This window comes from Cuculus canorus, chromosome 17 (assembly GCF_017976375.1).
Source record: "Cuculus canorus isolate bCucCan1 chromosome 17, bCucCan1.pri, whole genome shotgun sequence".
In the NCBI taxonomy this organism is placed as follows: domain Eukaryota; kingdom Metazoa; phylum Chordata; class Aves; order Cuculiformes; family Cuculidae; genus Cuculus; species Cuculus canorus.
Window position 1 is genome coordinate 4298257 of NC_071417.1, and position 20088 is coordinate 4318344.

General features: G+C 41.8%; 1 protein-coding gene across 1 annotated transcript in view; it reads right to left on the bottom strand.

Annotated features, from left to right (window-relative positions):
• Nucleotides 1-243: 243 nt before the first annotated feature.
• Nucleotides 244-20088, bottom strand: part of TMEM132C (transmembrane protein 132C) — a 215950-nt gene continuing 196105 nt past the window's right edge. Inside the window, exons 6-9 of the mRNA XM_054082172.1 lie at nucleotides 13052-13257; nucleotides 12299-12572; nucleotides 11040-11231; nucleotides 244-1498 (exon numbers count right to left, since the gene is read on the bottom strand). Coding sequence (XP_053938147.1) covers nucleotides 305-1498; nucleotides 11040-11231; nucleotides 12299-12572; nucleotides 13052-13257 — 1866 coding nt within the window. The 3' untranslated portion in view covers nucleotides 244-304. The remainder of the gene's footprint in view (nucleotides 1499-11039; nucleotides 11232-12298; nucleotides 12573-13051; nucleotides 13258-20088) is intronic.

Genomic DNA, 20088 nt, shown 5'->3' on the forward strand with positions numbered 1-20088 from the left:
AAAATAAACTTTCACAACCTTATCCTGCCCAGTTCATCATAGTGATCAAACCATTTCCTTGTTCCTTTCTGCTATTTATAATCCACTTCATAAATCCATGAGTAGCAGAATAACTGCTGGAAAAACAAAACAAATGAAAACCAAAAACAAACCATGGACCGTTTGGCAAATTTCTTTCCCTGATTATAAAAACTGCCTCATCATTTCTCCTGGTGATTCCTTCCCCTCCCCCTCTTCTGTCCCAATATATACTGTAGAACTGAAGGCATCAAGGTGTGGTTAAACCCAAAAAACCAGCAAGGAGCTACACTTTGAACTTCTCCATGTAGTTTTGTATCTCTTTGGAGTCCCCCAGGTCCATATCCTGGCACACCCACTTAATGTCATCGTCATTGCTACTTAGGATTGAGTTGACAGTAGGACAACCATCATCAGGTGGGATGGTAGTGAACGTTGTGAATTTTACCCGCTTCCGTTTAGATGTCGGTGAATGTAAAGGCTCAGATTTCTGCTCCTTTCCAAGCTTGCCCCCTGAGTCAGCACACCTGTGAACCTGGCTCTGAATGTTCTTCTGAGCACTGCCATTGAGAAGCTGGTTGCTCTCTTCGCAACCCGAGCCTCGGTCGATAATGGTTGTGTGCTCATCCTGCTGAGGTGATGACTCTGTTGTGTTCTCCAGCAGTTCTGCTTCATTACCCAGCCAGACCCAGTCATGGGAATGGGTCATGGTGGCCTGTCCTTCCACCAGAACCTGCTTGTGACGGTACTTCAGTGCAAATGTTGCACAGTTTATTAGGAAGACTAGAATTGCCAGGCAGAAGACCCCTAGCAGAGCATACATCCCGATCTCCAGATCGCTAAGGCCCCTAGGTGTCTGCACCAGGTCATTTTCCTCCATGCCTGTATTGCCTTTTGGGAGGTCTACTTGACCAGGGAAGTTGGTAAAGTCAATAGGAATGTTCTGCAGCTGGCTATCATCTGAGAGTTTGCCACCATCCAGCCTATTGTTTTTAATTACTTTATTTTTTATTACAGATTTTGCTGTGGTGCTGACTTTCCTCATGGCTCCTTCCTCTCGCTCTGCTGATGAGCTACCATAATATCGTCCATCCTGGCCATACCGTTCCTGATCTGACACTTTGTGCCTCCGGTCGCTAGCGTGGTTTTCAATCTCATCAGCATCATAATCTCCACCTGTATCAGAGTCTGCATCATTCTGGCCAAACTTGACTTTGACATTGCCGTTCCCCACAGCCAGGACACTTTTCCTCTTGGACTTTTGGCAGGCTTCAGAAATCATCATGTCCACTTTGATTAACGTGCCCTGACCTTCACCTTCTGCTGCCACAACTGGCCATTTAACGGCAGCGTTCTGGTGGATTGAGACCACAGCTTCGTCTAACGATACTGCAGAAAGGGAGAAGTCCTTAGAGTCATAAATGTCCAGCGGAGTAACAGAGCTGTCACTGAACTGAATCCAGGTGCTTACTACAGCTTCCTGAAAGGAGAGGGATATGGTTAAAGACAGGGTCTTAAATAAAACAGCTCAACCATTGCAGCTCATCAATCTCCCAGCTCTGTATGGCAGCTGGAGGAAATGGAAGACAATGGCTCTGCACTGCATTTAAAGTGAACCAAGCTTCAACTGATGGGGCAGAAAATTGGTCACATTTTTCAAGAAAGGTTCCACTGTTACCCTTCCTGTAAATGTTTTGCAAAAGAACATATATAATAACTGATATGAGAGGTCTGTAATATCAAAGTGCCCGTTAACAAGCTACAATTTACATGATTTATTAAAAAAAAGTCATCCCTGTTGTACAAAACCTGAAAGAGACAAACCAGAAAAATTACTAGAGGCACTTGACAGAACACTTATTTTCCTCATGTTCCCCATGCACAGGTGTCACAGAGAGCTGTCAAATTAAACAAGGCATAAAAATCTTAGCAGGAATAAGGAGCCACCACAGTATCTCGAAAATGGCTGGAGCAGAACATTCACCTGAAAGAAGACTCATGGAACAATTGCCATTTTGCTGGAGAAAGGTTTGCTCAAAGTAAAGCACACTTTATCCTTGATATAATTTAGAAGTCCACTGCATTTCTGTGTCAAGGAGAGCAGAATGGGGATTCTGGTATTATCTCTACAATAAAAATACAAATGGCCTGGATTTAATTGGACTATCTTTGTTCTCTGCAGGTAGCACTGTTAGAAGTCATCATAAGATGCAAACACAAAGCTACAGGTCAGCTCTTTGCCATTTGAAATCCTTTCCAGACGATATAGATATTTACTTCTCCACGTCTCAGTAGCTTTCTTTGCAGGAGATTTCTTTATTTTTTCATTTGCTCTATGTCTTGCCTGTTTAGCCAGCAGACGCGCGGGCAGATTGCCGGAGTGCAACTTCACACAAAACTGAAGTTCTTTTCTTCCCAGGCTTAAACCGCAGATGGCCCTAATAACTTTACACTTGGGTACGTGAGAACAAGTGGACTAAAAATCACCATCGGGAAAAAAACATGGCCACTCTGTTAACATCCAGTCATAATACAAATTTACAACCTAATATGTTTTTCAATTGGCAACAATTTGTTATGCTATGGTCATAAACAAAGGGAATTGCTACCCTTCCAGTCAAATTTAAAGCTTTTCAATGAAAACAGCAAGGGGCACTTAGCTGCACAGAAGGTTGAACTACACTGAATATTTGATTTCCAAAGTGCTATCAGCAAGTTCTTGAGGGACTGAAAGAAGAAAAATAAGTCATGGCACAACAGGGAAGAAGGCAAAGTTCTCCGTGATTCAAATGCACTTCAAACAGCTGAAATGGAGCCAATGTAGCTCAGATGCTGGGAAGGGTGAATTGAGTAAGGAAATTAAAACAGCTGATCTTTCATTAGAGAAGCAATCCTGAAATGGCTGAACAGACAGAAACATAAAGCTGCAGGGCACAGTCTAAATTTATATCATAGAAATCTTTAGCAGAGCAAACCTAGAGGTGGGAAGGTAAAGGATTATTTCTTTATAATGGATACGTGCAGAGAGAAAGAGATGCATCTCCTCCAGCAATTCAACACCCTGTTGCCTTTCTTCTCCCTAGAACAAGAGGACAGGCTTGCATATCATTGGGGAGGTCTGCAAGATACACTCACTTTTCATCAGCCTACGGAAGGCAAAACCACCAGCCTAATTTCAAGCATATATCACAACAGGCTTGGCGCTGTCTGCCAGTGGTACTGACGCTCAGGGAGCAGAATGAGAAAGTAAGTGCAGAATTTTGCATACTTAAGGTTAAGGCCTATGCCTCCTCCCAGCTCTCCGGGGGACTTGCATAGTTCCACAACTCTACAGAAGTATTTACATTACTAAATCCTTTATGCAGTCCCTAACAGCCAAACACAGCATTGCAGAGCCCCAGATCTGATGATGGTCCTCTAAGGGATCTGTGGTCTCTGTCCAGACATGGGAAAGAAACACCTACGAGGAGCCATATATTCTTTGAATTCTTCAAGACCTCCATATCTCTGTTTGGTTTTCTTACCTTTTCTCCTTCCTGCTTTAACAGTCCTCAGGCACCTTTCAGGTTAGGAGATGATGAGCATAGAAAAATTCAGCCCAAATAGCTAGAATTTGACAAAGTAGTAAGCAACTTTAAAACAACTTTTATTCTTTACACTATTTCTCCACTATTCTGTATTCCTGGTTTTATGAAGCAGAAAAATGAAATGGCAGTAAGCTGAAATTCGCAGGCACACGTGTGATTTACTATAGATAACAGAGGTGTGCAACAGCTGAGTCATGATTTTCAGCCACCATTGGGTGTTTTTTATTTTCAAGAGATATTTGTTTCATAAGAAGAAACAAATTTTTCACAATACAACATTGTCATTCTTATAGAATCATAGAAACCTCGAATCATAGAATAGTTAGGGTTGGAAGGGACCTTAAAGATCATCCAGTTCCAACCCCCCTGCCATGGGGGGAGAACAGTGCCTCCCACTGGCTCAGGCTGCCCAAGGCCCATCCAACCTGGCCTGGAACCCCTCCAGGGATGGGGCAGCCACAGCTTCCCTGGGCAGCCTGGGCCAGGGCCTCACCACTCTCATGGGGAAGAAATTCTTCCTTATGTCCAGTCTAAATCCGCCCCTCTCCAGTTTATACCCATTCCCCCTGGTCCTAGCGCCACAAGACTTTATGAATAGCCCCTCCCCAGCTTTCCTGTAGCCCCTTCAGGTACTGGAAAGTCGCTATAAGATCTCCTCTGAGCCTTCTCTTCTCCAGTCTGAACACCCCCACTCTCTCAGCCTGTCCTCATATGGGAGGTGCTCCAGCCCTCGGATCATCTCTGTAGCCTCCTCTGGACCCATTCCAACAGCTCCACTATTATGCTATAGACAGTATTAATTAAAAGGGAAATAAAACAAATGAGAGAAAGAGAGACAGAATCTCAAATCCTGCTGAAATATATTGTATCAGCTCAAATATTCTGTCTGGCAAGAGATCATCTCCTCTCACACACATTGTTAAAGGAAAGATGAAGGCAGGGGAAGAAAGTGAATTTCCCAAATGATTACAAATTCTGAAAGGCTAAAAGAAAGAAACAAAGAAATGATTTAGTACCATGTCCTTCAAAGAGCTGTTTCTGCAAATCCTATGTACCGCATCAATAAATCCCCTCCGAATCTCTGACAAGGTCCTCCAATTACTATCAGCAGATGAAAATGGATTGGAGGATTCTTACCTGCAAAGTTGCTGCCCTAGTTTGAGGCCCTCAACACTGAGGTGACAAATGCTTGTGCCCATTAATTATGAAGCATAAACAAATAGTTTGAGGTATTATCTGGCTCTCCAGTTTTCTTTCCTCCACTTTTTCCCCTCTTTCACATATGCACGCGCACACACACACACACACACTCACTTGCATTCTCAGAACAAATGAACCACAGCTACACACTTACAGAACAGGATGATATATACAGTCACTATGATGATGTGAAGTGAGTCAGATAATGTACATTTGATCATGTTAATGATAGCAAAATGCACTCCAGAGGAGAGGAAGAAACTGCTTCACAAAACCACTGTTGATTATCAAATATCACATTTTTCCTAAGCACATAAAAACTTTCTTTATGAAGACACATTTCGCCTAGATTTTCCCTTTTGCCTTTGCTGTTCTTTTCCTCCACTTCAGGCATAACTACATGCCAGACCAGCAAGTTGGCCAGTTCTTCTTTATCTGCTGCAGCTCCACCACCTTTTCAGGCCTTGAATTACATTGCTGCTTATCAGTTCAATGATGCCACTTGATAAACCTTCTTGGACAAACTTGCAGTTTGCTTTTTGTTAGTAGTTTTAGCTCCCTTGTAATCCACTGCTATGTTTAGGTGGGTAAAACAATGGGGAAATTACCAGGGTATACTAGAAACATGGCACTAGTGGAAACCAACAGTCCCCAAGGAGCTCTGTATTGCCTAACCTGTAAGGCTTCAAATCCTGCTATATGAGTTACCTCAGGCACTATTGTTTGCTGGCTAGGTCTGTTCCACCTAGATAAAACAAGAAGGCTCACACTTCAGAAGGCAAACTGAATGCAGGCAGCAGAGCTGGTCTGGAAGCTCTGTAGAAAGCCCATCATACAGAGATCTAATGAGTCCCACTGTGCTGGGACTCACACGCATTACCTGGGAGCCAAAGTGATGATTATTTTGCCCTTTAAAGCATCACACAACATTTGAAAGTCTGCTTATGTTAGGACGTTCCACTGAGCCCACCTGTAGCATCACAGTCAGTGATTACCAAGCATCCTTCACTGCCTCCTCAAAAAGGACGGGGTCAGCTTGATACCAGGGCAAACTATCCTGTATTCTTCAAGAAAAAAATAGGGGAGTACAGTGTGCAGGACTGGTTGCATTTTAGAGAATTCTGCTGCTTAGAAACACCGATGTGCAGACTGATCAGTATATTTGATTTTATTCCACACTGAGAATAAAGAGCCCTTTTAATGGTCTTCATTCACTAAAGCTCAAATAAAAGTAGTTGTGAATAAGCCCTCAGTTGCTGGGGTCAGCTGCAATAGTCCTGGAGTGAGGAGGGAGACCAAAGGAAAGAAACGGATTGCTGGATGGCTCTGCAGAAAACAAATACATCCCTTCCTCAAATAAAGGCAAGGGGATATTGTTCTCAGCAGCTTCTATTAGACCAGCTCTGATTGTTCTGTCTGAGGACTCGAAGGCTGAAATGCATTTTCCTAGCAATTTTATCACATGAAATATCAAAGTATTACAAGTGCATTTATTTTTAAGCCTGTGGCTTGTGTAGCAAAAATTGGGCTTGATCGTTATGATGTGGAAATGAAAGACAGCCAAGACTCAGATCTTAATTCAAACCATGCTCTCCCCTACTGTGTATTTCTTTCTCTCCTTTTTGTCCAATCTGCTAATGTGACATTCCTTTCCAGTGGGAATTTGCTTGTATTTGCAAGGGAAGAATTTAGAATCTCACCTAACAATAAATCCTTTCTCCCCTTCCCATGCTGCTTAGTTCCTTTGTCACCCTTGTGAGGCATTACATGGCTCTGTCAGTTTTAAGAAGATATAAATACAATTTAAGTGTAATTTACACTGCCAGAATGGGGTAATGAATACACACCATAAAAATACTCCTAATATCTGTTACTTAACTGTGAGATGTCAGTAAATTCCCAGAACTGGTTTGCATGAAGGACATAAGCTAAACCAGGACAGAATTCAAAGTGAAGCCCTGGAACAGAGAGGTTATGGAGTCTCCTCCTCTGGAGATACTCAAAACCCACCTTGAAGCATCCCTGTGCAACCGGCTCTGGGTGAACCTGCTTTAGCAGTGGGGTTGGACTGGATGATCTCCAGAGGTCCCTTCCAACCCCAACCATTTTGTGATTCTATATCATGTCAACCGAAAAGGCAGAGACATGCAAGAGATTTTAGCTTGTTGCCCTCATTCAGGTGGTGCTGAGCACCCTCACCTTCTATCAGGGTGAGAGCTGATATCTTGGAGGACACTTCCTGAGTTTAGGTATGACCTTAAAGGGTTGGGGCTTGTCACTGTTAAGAAAGAGAAGAATTTGGCCTTTAGAAAGAACTAACATAGTGGTTCTTTCCGTGAAGAAAATGTCTGCAGTTTCCCAGAGAATTGAGATATATATTAATACACAGAGCTATTTATTAAAGGCTCTCTTTTTTTCTTCCTTTTACTCCATCCATTCCCTCATTTCAGTTCATTAGACCACATGCAATACCCTACGGCAATGAAAAAGCTATGATATGACTGTGAGTTTCCCTGCAGAGCCAGCTGAAATGTAAGAGTCCTTGAAGCTCACTCAGATCAGAAAGCACTTAAAACACTGTACGTTTTCTTTTATTTACATTTTGGAGAGGTCTTTAAGAAGGCACTGTTGATTTTAACAATGGCCAACAAGCCAAACGGAACAGCACTCCTACCTGAGCAGGCGGCTGCTAAAAATACGACTGCTCAGAGCTACAGTTCCCAAATTTTGGGAAGATATTTCAAATTTGATAGTTAAAGGTTGGTCAACCTGCCTTTATTTTTAGGCCCCTGAATCATTGATTCACTTTTCAATGCCAATGAGCTCCCCATTGATTTAAAAGAAAGGGATTATGGGCTCAGCATCCCTCAAGGTCACCTCATCACCTCAGTTAATTCGTTGCCCAACTGTAGATAAAGCTAAATAACTTAAGGCATCCAAGATAAAAGAATTTAGTTTATCTACTTTAGATTGCTAAGTATTTGGTGAAACTACCAGCTTTTCAGGACTTGTGTTTTGGCTGCTTTGTGCTACTTATGCAGATGTGGTCACTATAATCAAGGAAATAATCTAGTTATTATAGTCATTGAAAGCGAGTCAATGTAAAAATACTAAATTAATTCCTGTATTAGAAAGATGTGTAATAGCACAATCTGTATAATGCTCTCCATTGCACTATACAGATGTACTGATTAATCTGCTAAGGACAATATCATGCTTACCAGAGCACCAATTACCCAAGGGCGTTTGCTAATCTGTGTTGCAGCTTGGCTACTGAAGGTGCTAAAGTCGAGCCAAGGAAGACATTTGGCTAGGATCACATGGACTATTTCTTCCATATAACAATGCTGAGAAAAAAATAAAACTTTCAGCTATCTTAACTGTTATTTTGATTTTCAGTTGCATCAGTAAGGTTTGCATGAGTTACTTAGACCTTTTAATAAATTTGTTTGAGAGGAAAAGACACAAATAATGAAGGCCTAAGTATATGCTTAGTTCTGGCCATCCTCTTGAAGAAACCTCTCTTTCAAAAGGGTCTGATTTTCAGAAAACACTCAGCACCTGCCTTCTGAACTTCCAGCTCTGTAGGGATCTCAGCTGGTATACTCTAAATCACGAGTCTCTTCTTGCAAAATGTAGCCACAAGCATTTCTACATTTGCATGAATTCTTCTAAGAGCAAGCGATTTAAATGTTCTATCCTTCATCAGACTGCAAATGAAAAGACGTATGTGACTCGATAGGCCACTCCTATGCTCAGACTATTTCCTTCAACGCATTTGCTAGTGGAAAATCTATTTCTCTTATTATTTGTGAAGTCCCTAAGGTCTCTTTTCAATACTTCCTTGGGCAAGTCCTGTCTATAGGCTGAGTAAGATTTAGGCCTGAGGACAAATGAGTGGCTTGTGATGAGGTAGGAAGTGAACCGCACAGTATGTGGAATGAGCTCAGGTCTCCGGGATGAAGCCACTGTGAAAGCGCCCAGTAACGAGGGACTGTGCTCAGGTTCCACAGGACCTGGCGTGACCAGGATCAGGATTGCAGACACACTGCTTGAGCAGGAATTGATCCTCACAAATACGTGAGGAGTGATGCTCCCAGTAAGGCCTTCTGTTGGGAAGCAAGCAGGATACTTGTCTTTCTCCTGGTGAAGAGGAGGCGGTAGAAAGACAAGCAGCGGCAGTGGGAGTGCACAGGCTGCAGACTGGATGAGACGGAAGGAGAAACAGAGGCTGAAGTGGGATTCCATGAGAACATGCTGCTCTACGTTTGCATGAAACTGGGACAGAAGATACCATGCATAGAAACAGTGGGAAAAAAAATGACTAAATTGGGACTGCTACTAAGCAACCAGATTTTCCTGGGTGTTACAGATCTTTGTGTAGAAACCACCAGGTTTTCCACTGCTGTCTAATAGAGTCTAAGTCTTGCTTTTTGCCAGACAGAGTGAAGAGAAGAAAGAACAGTTTTTAAACATCTTTTACTGAGAAAAAGGTGTTTGATTTTCTCTTGCTTCTTGTTTTACAGTCTGTATCTTCAGTGAGCATGATGCAGCAGTGCTATCTGCAGGCCCAGGAAGGGGACAGCAGAGACAGCAGCATCCCTCACTGCTCAGCAGTCCCTGAAGCGAAGGCATCACTCGGAATGGGAGCCCGATATGCCCAGTCCCTCTATATCAGAAACGTGCCGCTCTGACAAAACTGAAATTACCTTGCAAAAGGACATCAGCTTTAACAAAACATTTCACTAAAATCATTCCATAACAGAGATGTTAATGATAATGATGATAATTTCAAAGCAAACCACATTTACATATTTTTACTTTTTGTATTATTTCATAACTTGCTGATTGTAGTGATATTCAATGAGGCATCATATCATCTCACCGTGCCAAAATACAATATGAGATGCCATGTCGTGCGCTACTGAAATGCCCTGTCATAACCTGCCATAACCTGATCTTGATAAATATCTTTGCATACTCAGGACAGATTATCTACAAACCTGAGAAGCTGACAATATATCTGCGCAACGTTTCCAGTCTCAAAAGCTCTCTTATCTGCAATCAGAGCCATCATTCTTCCAATGGTACTGCAGGACAAATGGTGCTCTGTACTACCTAATAGAATTGGGTTACGCGTGCTTCAGCTTTTGCTTTTACAGTTTTTGTCTGAAGATAGCGTGTCAGAGATGGCTTCTAAGCCCTGGAGAAGGGTATAAATGGGTTAATTACATAATATTCTTATGTTTACAGGATGCAGTAAATGGAACAGATGGGCAACATGTCCTTCTAGCTTGGATATTTTCCTGTCACTAAGTTATAAAACAATCTAAATTATTTTTATGTTCCAGAAAATTAGGTAGCAATAATCATGAAAATGGGCCATAAAACTTGACTTGAGATCTCTCTCTACCTATGTGAGATGAAATACAGTTTCTGCAAGAAAAGAGCTGTGGGCAGAGATAATTCAATGGTCCCCAGTCCCACTCTTCAAATCAACTGACTGAAAGAGCTATGAACACACAGCTTGTTCCACTCTTACTGACCCTTGGTTTTAATCTGTTCCAGAACAACTATTTGGCTTGATCTGGCGGTATTCTCCAATCTTCTTTTCCATGTAGGTTGTGACTTGAAACATGCTGTTCGAAAGACTCCCTTTACAGAGATGGAAATTTGCTGCCTTAAATTAAGTAGGATCAGCACAGTGATACCCTAATGAACTTAATGACAAACCCTCTAAAACCCATCTAAAATATGAAAGGAGAGAGGAGCCTGGCAGTCTGCCATGACTCCAGGAGGGAAAAGAGATGTTTCGGCTATCTTCTGCCTCTATTTTATAGCTCTTCAAAATATTAAATTGTTGTGACACACAGAGCTCTGTGCTCTCTGGCATGGAAAACAAGGGCATGCTCATTTAGCAAATAAGGATCACTGTCCACAGACTGACTGTGTCACAAAAATAACAGATGTTGCATCATTTAAAGAAAATTAAAAAATGTGAATAATCTAAACTTGAGTGTAGTCGGAACTTTCACTGCAGATTAAGTCCGTATTTGAAAGAAAGAAATGCGAAGACAATTCCAGAGTACCTCTAGAGGAAAGCAATTCCCGTGGCCAGGTGCCACTTCAAAGTCTAACTTCTAAACTTGTTATGAATTATCACCTGTACTTCACATTGATTAAACAGTGCCCCATTCCAAAAGGCAATAACAGTAAATACGGAGTGTACATTACCTGCTTAGGAGTATGAAGCAGCTCTTGGGCAATGGTTGTAGCCACAATAGCCCGACTACTTGCTGCACTTGGCTGAAGAAAGAGCGAAAGCCCAGCCACCAGCTGGACTCCAAGGTCTGTTATAGTCACTTTGTCATCTAGCACAGTCACTGTCTTCTCTGCCAGGATGGAGTCGGACAAAGGAGACAAAACCTTTGGAAAAACACAAAATAACCAGCTTAGGAAAAGGCTGATCAATTAAAATAATCTTTCTTAAGGTCATCATCCCTTCTTGTCTCCAGAGCTTTTTGCGTAGAAATGAAATGGCAGAAGACATTGAAAAGGCAGTCTGATTTCATTAGCAGGGTCAGATAAACATTCAATAGAGAGTTTATGGCTGAGAACATTGCATCCAATACTGAGAGCTGTACTATCTCACTTATGCTATTTGCATCATTTCACTAGAAGAGCTGATTCAAAACTTTCTTCCTTTCTATTCTATGTCCCAGTATCAAGCAGCTCATCAGATTTACTTCCCAACCATTTCAAAAGGAGGCTAGCAACATCCAGGATTTTAATTTCACTTCTTCGCTTGGAAATTCTCATTTCTCTACTTTTTCTGTTTCAGGTGGAACGTGAAGGTAGTAAGATTTCCTTTTTCTTTAATGAAACTAAGGGCCATACTGCTATCTTTAGAGAACTAAGGATAGTTGGTTCACGCACATACTGTCTTCTTGACCTTCCCCATCTCCCACCTACAGCCTACATTAGCTATACCCACTCTTTGTGCATTGGCTTTAGTAAAGATTCAGCTGGGACAGAACTAGGAAATGGTCTTGGCCTCTTGTGCCTTTCAGGGTTATTAATGAGGTTAGTAGTTTTTGGTTTTTTTTCTCCTGAATTAATGCTTAAATAAGTCAAAACTTGGAACAACTTAAGATCTCTGTATGAAACAGTCAAAAGGGTGGCCAGCAACTGACTGGTGGTAATCTGCATCCATCTGGGGCAAGAGTTCTGACTTCTCAATAACCCTGGAAGTGCTGCCTCTCCTAAACACCCCTGAAGGCTCTATGGCTTACCCCTCCTGGCCATCCTGCATGTCTTGGACCTTGTCTAGCTTGCATCACTGCCACTGCATTAACATTGTGTGTGACACTCTAGAAGGTCACGGGAACGTAATGAAAAATTAACCTGTTTCAAAACAGCAGAACTGTTGGATTTATAGCCCCACACAGGTTCTCTATTGGAATGGCAGAATGTGGCAGTCTACAGCACAGTACCTGCATTGTTGTCATTCCTACTTCCCGTCCGATCAAAATCCTGCCTTCTTGCAGCTTGGCAACGTGAGGATCCTCCAGTTTCATAAAATCCATCACCAGGTCTGTAATGTCAAACTGCCAGTCTGAGCCCAGCAGGTAGTTCAGGTGGCCCCAAGGGTTAGAATCCTCAGCTACGAATTGTGTGAGGACTCGCACCATGGCGTGCTGGTACTGCAGAGTGCACCCTCTTCCCTTCCGCTCATCTTCATCCTCATCATCGCTGTCTCTGGTGGGTCTTTTTTCATAAGAAAATGAAGCATAAAGAAATATTTTCAAGAACATTAGTGAAAACTAACATTAGCGTGCTAATGGAGAGCACCCCCTCGAATAGCAGCCCTCCCTTGTTTTGCTGGAACATTGCTGATTTATGGCTACCTCGCATGACAAAGCACCATACGAATGGCTATAGCACTTCTTCATCTAAGTTAGTATGTCTGAACACCATCACCACTATAAGTGGTCCTCAGCAGAGCACCGCACTGTACTCTGCCGCACAGAACAAACACAGGCACAGAAGCAAAAATCCCACATATTTTAAAAGCTTTATTATATCTTCAGATATCTGGTACACCAGGTGCGGATTCCAGTACTGCTGTTCCTCAGGGAAAGATGTTGCCTTTTGGGTGCAGGTGCTGCAGCTGTTCTTGCTAAGAGTTAAAATCAGCTCCGTTCATTTTACAAAAACACCCAAGAAATTTAGCAACTCAAACCCACCTCTTGTTGGAAACAACAGGGACTCGCCAACCTTTTATTTGGCTCAGCTCTGTGTCTGAAATGTCGATCTGAAGAGGCAGGCGTGGAACCCAGACCGTGATTTGCAGAGGAGCGCTCAGATATTGATACGTGAAGTTCACAAGTGCATTCACCTTGCCTTTCATTTCTTTGCCATTGACAAAAACATAGTCACATCTGTCAGAAACCTGAGATGGGAGGGAGAGAGAGGGAGAGAGAAAGAAGAAAAGGTAATCACTGTGACAAAACAAGCTCAAAGTGTAACCCTGGCATCTCAAAACCAAACCAAAACAAAAAAGGCTCCCTTTCCTTTATGCATGTTAATGATAGCCTTTTACAACGGGAGCAGCTGAACACAAAATTCCTTCATTGGCTCAGGAGGCATAATTATGCTGGAGATGCCTCAAGACAGGATACTATTTATGAAGCGGTGCTTGATTTTCAGTTCGTTATGCAGTCAGCCACTAGGCGACCACAGTGCTGTGGGATTTATAATGAGCAAGACTCCTCCACAGCTTGGTCAAGAGAAACCCAACAAGGCAAAACAGGTCTCAGTGCGGGCAAGAAGCAGATCTACCTTGATGAGTACATACATCAGGGGGTGAGTGATGCTGCTTTCACACTTCAAGACAAAGCTGGCTCTGGAGTGGATTTTCGACCACAATAAACCTTATCTGTTTATAAATGTTTACATTTTGATTAAAGCTGCAAAGTATTTCTAAACACTACAGTAGATTTATCATTAACGTGTAAATGCTGTCCTGAAATATAAGCAAGCATTATCACAGTCATGTAAGAGTTATATCAGTAATCACTTTAATCAATGTTGTAATTTACAGACCATTGAGTTTTCTCATTTATTACGTTACTGAGTACTAGTGATAAAATCACTCCTGAATATATAAATCATTAAGAGAGATGCAGATAGTATGAAGTGACTCCATGTGATAAAGTCATTGTCGTATCTATTCCTAAAGGTGTCATAAACGTCTAGGGAAATCTTGTGGCACATTAATCATACATTAAGTGGCTAGCAATGGGAGCTGTTACATTTCTAAATGAGCTGGTATGTCTGCAGAAATTAACAGTGAACCCAGCAGATCTCTTCAACGCCTGCTCTTGCTCCCGTCCCTTTAGAACTCTACTTCATCACCCATAACGAGTATCGTTTGTGGTGGCAATGTGTGTCCCCACCTGAACATATATTTATATTATCATCTGCTCCCTTTTATCCCCACTCCCATTCCCAATGCCATTTTAATCAAATGAAGATTATCAGATGGAAGCTTATTGTCCTCAGGCTAACCAAACAGATGGGTGTCCTTGTGCCCACAGATACAGGAGCTAAACTGTTCCTAGGTTGGCATATACATTCTGGTTTTATTCTGTCAGGTTTAGGCACTGCTCACATTCTGGTTAAAAAAAAATAATAAAAAAAATCAATGGCGAGATAGCAAAAGGAAACTTCAGAGAACACCATACAAACATTTTTATGACTCATTCTCTAAGAGGGTTATCCCGTAACAGGGCTCTGTTGACTGTAAACAGTACTGCATACTACAATACCGGCCCCATCTGTCTGTTTAGGCTTCTCTCTCAGACCATCTGAGACAGGTTTGAAAGTCTGAAGGTGGCAGAAATGTCTTCATTTTATCACTGTATATGGCATGCCCTATTTTTACAGGTATTAACTTGAATGGCAATACAGAAAGGGGTCTACTTCACACTGGGCTGTTTCAGAATGCCTGTTTGAGCTAATCTAACCGTTACTATGCAGCAGAGGTACATAATAGAATACAATATAAGATAATATGCAGTAATTCAGAACTCTTTCCTCAATGGGCCATTATTTCTTTCTATGGTGCCACTGCATCAGCTTCATCCTGGAAGAGGAAAGACAATGAAAATGTTTCTCAGGCGAACAACTCCAACTGTATAGGCAAGCAAGGGCTACATGTCAGGAGTTACAGTCTTGGCTCTCTGATCATGAAGTCATTTCTGCCTAGAGCCACACTCTGGGATCCACCAGGGGGATTCAGCTACTGTCTTTGAGCTGCTGATGTTTAACACAAGCCCGTTGTCTTGCTGCTGTCTCAGTTGCATGGAATCAGGAATGGCCAGTGGGTGACTCTCCTCGCAATGCCTGGCAGTGTGACTATCCCTCTCCATGTAGCTGCTCATGTCTCTCCACCAGAGAGGGAGATGAAGTATCTCAGACCAGATCTTGGGTATCTTAGACCAGATACCTAGTTCTGAGATGGCTGAAGTTAAAAGGAATTCATAGAATCACAGAATAGTTTGAGTTGAAAGGGACCTTAAAATCATCCTGTTCCAGCCCCCCGTGCCATGGGCAGGGACACCTCCCACCAGATCAGGGGCTGCAAGCCCCATCCAACCTGGCCTGGAACCCCTCCAGGATAGAGCAGCCACAGCTTCCCTGGGCAACCTGGGCCAGGGCCTCACCACTCTGATGGTGAAGAGATATCTAAACAATATCTCACATATGAATGTTACCTATTGCACAACAGTAAGATCGAATGGAATTCTGCTTGGAGCAGCAGCAATTGTCATCCTGAAATTGGTTCCATTCTACTCATGTCTGTAGAGTTGATCCCAAAGACAAAGGAATGAACTTACTGAGGTAGTTGTACAAGTTGCTTATTTATGCACATAGTAAACCACATACACACGCTGATAAAAGATTTCTGATGACACACGCAGCTTCAGACTGACCACGTCTAATCTAGATGTATGTTTTACTGTTATCTAAAGCCCAGTGTTGTCAGTAACAGAACAAATGCAACTGTGAGAAAAAAAAACCCAGTAACAATAGCAGCAAAACTGCAATTCCTAAATGGTTCTGGGCTGAGATCCAATCTCCATCTGTATTTGTAAAGCTGCTATATGCTTTTATGGGTATGCAACAAACAAATGGCTAAACAAATACACACAGCATCCTAAGGAGGTGGCTGCTGTAGCTACTACACAGCCTTTAAAATTGCTACAGGATAATATTTATTACTGGTCATGCATCAGCAATAGTGGCAGGTCTTTATGAGTTGCGTTGAGAAAAACATTACTCTTTTCACCAAGTACAAGCATTGCTAATGTCCTTACACATGTTCTTTCCTCTGTTCCTCTATTTCTGATAAAGAGGGAGCACACAGAGAGTACAGGAGGAACAAAGCTTATATCGTACTGCAGTGTCGTATGCATTTTAACTATTGTGCTTTCAGGTACCTGTTCTTGATGCAACACTGATGGATTTTGACAAAGAAAGGCAACAGACTTCCCAACTACAGCCATATAGGGGATGAAAGGCAGAAGGGAAGAGCATCTCGGCGACTAATTCATGGTGTGTGTGCTCTCTGTATGTACAGGATTAAGGATACTCCTCAAGAAACATTAAATTAAAGCTATTCCACCATCTACAACTTCCGTAAGCAACACATCTCAGCTAAGCTTAGCTTTAGCGGGCTAAGAAGAATAAGAGCAAGTAGGTTTGCTTCCCTCGTCCGTATCTCACACAGTGTCACTTTGAAAAAATAAATAAAACCCATTTCTTAGCCTTAGAGAACAAATCCAGGTGTACTGATTCTGCTCTAATTTACACCATCAGCAAGTCACGTGTAAGGTCTGATCTGCTAAGCAGACAGTCCTCGCGAAACAAGGGTATCCAGATCCCCTTAGCTCAGATTAACTCTGATGGAAACAACATCAGTCAACTTGGTTTTGGAGTTATTCAAAGCAGACTTGGCAAAACGATTTTGATCTGTTCATGTATGAGGTTAAAGGAGATAGAAACACAAGACCAGTAGGGACAATCTAAGCCACTGCTGAATGGCATCATGGAGAAAGGATAGATGGGAGATTAAAAAGTGTAATCAATTAAACTGGATCATATTAGAACACAAGTTCTTTTTAATTAAAAAAGTATATTTGTTTAAGCAGTTTTGACAGATAGAAGTATCCCTCTGCTTCCCTCCAGGGTTTCAAATGCTTCTGTAAGGTCACTGAACAGGACAGTGACTGGGTCTCATCCGTGAGTCCTGCCCACAGAAGACTAAGGGGATTTCTAATAGAGGCTGAGGCTCTGTGAACAGTGATCTGTCTCTCATCTCCTGTAGCAGATGAAGTAGTTTTCACTATGAAAACATTTTCCTTCTGAAAGTGTTTTTTTATCTTTGGCATCAGAAGTGAGAGATGACGAAGGCAAAGCCTGCTTAGCCACCACCGTTAAGTGACTGCTTTTTCCCATTCTGCATCGCAGATCAGCAAGAAATTTTGCATTATAAAGAGCTTTCTGATGCTATTTCAGCAGTTTCTTTCATTATTAAGCTGCATTCAGCTACTTTCCCACTTTTTTCTTACTTTTCTAATGTCTTTCTCCAGATTAAAACTAAAGTAAAGAAGCTAGACAGCAAAAGACAGGGCTAAGCAAAATTCTCTAGAGGCTTCTTCTTTGTCTTCTCTTTTTCTGGCATTATATTTTTGTGCCCCTTTGTAACAAAGGCCACTGCCTTTCCAAATGATTCGGAAAGACTCTCTCTACAACAAATGACACTTTGTTGAGCTGACAGAGAAAACTACTACCTGAAAATCAAGAGTCACTCCTGAATCACCACCTACAGCACAAAGTGACTGTCATCTGGGGAGTGAAGGCACCTTTCCGTCTGGTAACGAACACATTAGCTGCGGTGAATATTAAGAAGATTCCTAGAACCGTGATTAGTCAAATGACAAAACTCCGCATCTGCCTTTACTTACTCCTCGCAGATTAAGGTTGTGATCCCACAACGAGCTCTGTATTGCAGAACTGCAAGAAGAGAGCATGAACTGCTTGAAGTCACCGTGAAGGATGTGACAATGTGCTGCCTTGGACTCTGTTGCCATAAAGGGGCTGTTGACACTTCTGTAAGAATATCCCTGGTTTGCTGTATTAAATTCCACCACAGATTCCTGCAAAATCTTTGTTCAATTACTGGTAGAGGGAGATAGTTTATGAAAGACACATTTCATGTCAAATATAAGCTAAGACTGTCTTTCAATAGAAGGTGAACTCAAACAATGTCTGTTCTGTTTCATATCTGTTGTACACAGGAGTGGAAAGAATGACTATAAGACCTAAAAATAAATGAATGTTAGCAATTCTGTGAGTCTAGTCTAAGCTTGCTTATTCTCCTAGTGGTTTTTCACCTCTGGAGACATCAACCCATACCAGAGGATCTCTGAAGGAAAGTTCTGAAGGACAAAAAGAAGCTTTTAATATGGCAATCCTGTCAAGTTTATGAACACCACAAATTTGTGAGGCATCAGACCATTTTCTAGGTAGAAGTCTGTGTAGTTTGCCCTTAATTAAATGCCCCGAGGCTTAAAACATCTCAGAACTTTAAGACTGGACAGAAATGAGGAGATATGATGATGGCAAATGTCCTGCTTGCATTCATCAGATTCAGAATCTTGTATTTTGGTATGTAAACCCATTTACCCGTTTCTGTTACACTAATGTAAATGTTGCTAAAATATTCAAAGGTTACATAAATGTTTAAATATTTATGAAAGCAACTCCATGGGCAAAATTTTTTTTCCATTATTTCTTAAAGGAATCTCAATTTCAATGACAAAAATGTCAAGATAATTATTAAAGAACAGTGATGTTCAGCACTTTTCAAATATACGACACTCCTAGTATTACAGCTCAGTATCATCACTCTTACATACCAGAAGGGCAACTGAAGCTCATGAAGGTTAAGCTTTGTGAACAAAGTCATTTATTCCACTAAGGAATAGAGAGCATCAGAATGACCTATCCACAGAATATACTGACACTGGTATAATATATAGAAAATATTAGCCAGTGATAATCATTCCACAAGCTTTCTGGACATTCCTTTAGAAATTTGTAATATTCATGTCCTCGCTATAGAATTTATTCTAAGATTTTTTTTTTAACAATATCCACTGTAAAAAAGGAATTATCCTCTATTAAATTCTAGAGGTTTTGAGGGACTCTATAAAACTCTCTAGCCTGGATTCCAATTAAACACTATGGTTTTATACATAAAGGAAATCCTATGCTGCGTGAACATTAGGTGAGGACAACTGTTTCATAAGAAGGATTTCAATGCCTGGATGCGTAATCCTGAATACTCAATAACCTACCACTGGAAAATGGAAGCTGTCTCAAGGCCCATACTATGCATTTTTTCACGTTAAACTCTTTTAAGTCTGGTAAGAGTTAAAGCATCAGACCTGAGCTCTTCCATCATCTCTAGAATGACATTTGCAGCATTGTGACACCGTTAGATCAGCCTTTAAAATGGAAGCATTCATTATAGGAGTTGCTAATTGCCAGCGTTACTTGACTTGCCAGAGCCACCCGTCATTCCCACCGACTACAGCTGGAGCTGTGCTCAGTCACTCGGAAAGTCAAGCTAAAAGCTCCTCTCACAGGGTGAGCATAAAGGTATATTGAGAAATCACAGATTCATAGGATAGTTTGGGTTGGAAGGGACCTTAAAGCCCATCCAGTTCCACCCCCTGCCATGGGCAGGGACACCTCCCACTGGCTCAGGCTGCCCAAGGCCCATCCAACCTGGCCTGGAACCCCTCCAGGGATGGGGCAGCCACAGCTTCCCTGGGCAACCTGGGCCTCACCACCCTCATCATGGAGAAATTCCTCCTTATATCCAGTCTAAATAGAGAAATGAAGCCTTAATAGTGATAAGAATGTCATCTTTGTATAAAAAGGAAAGGCTTAATTTTTCACATTATGTGCAAGAATAACCCTGAAAGTTGTTTTGACCTACAGCCCACCAAAAGAGAAAGAACGAATTTGTTTCTTGTAATAGTTGAGGAATAACTACTCCCATTCTGGAAACGGCTATGCGGGAGCAGGTATTACACCTTAAAAACTGATTAAAGCCTCTTTACATTCTGCCTCTCTTAAAATTAACTGCCTGCAGTTTTCAATGGGCAGCACGGCTTGAGTGTCGGTGTTGCTTTGTGCTTGAAAGCAG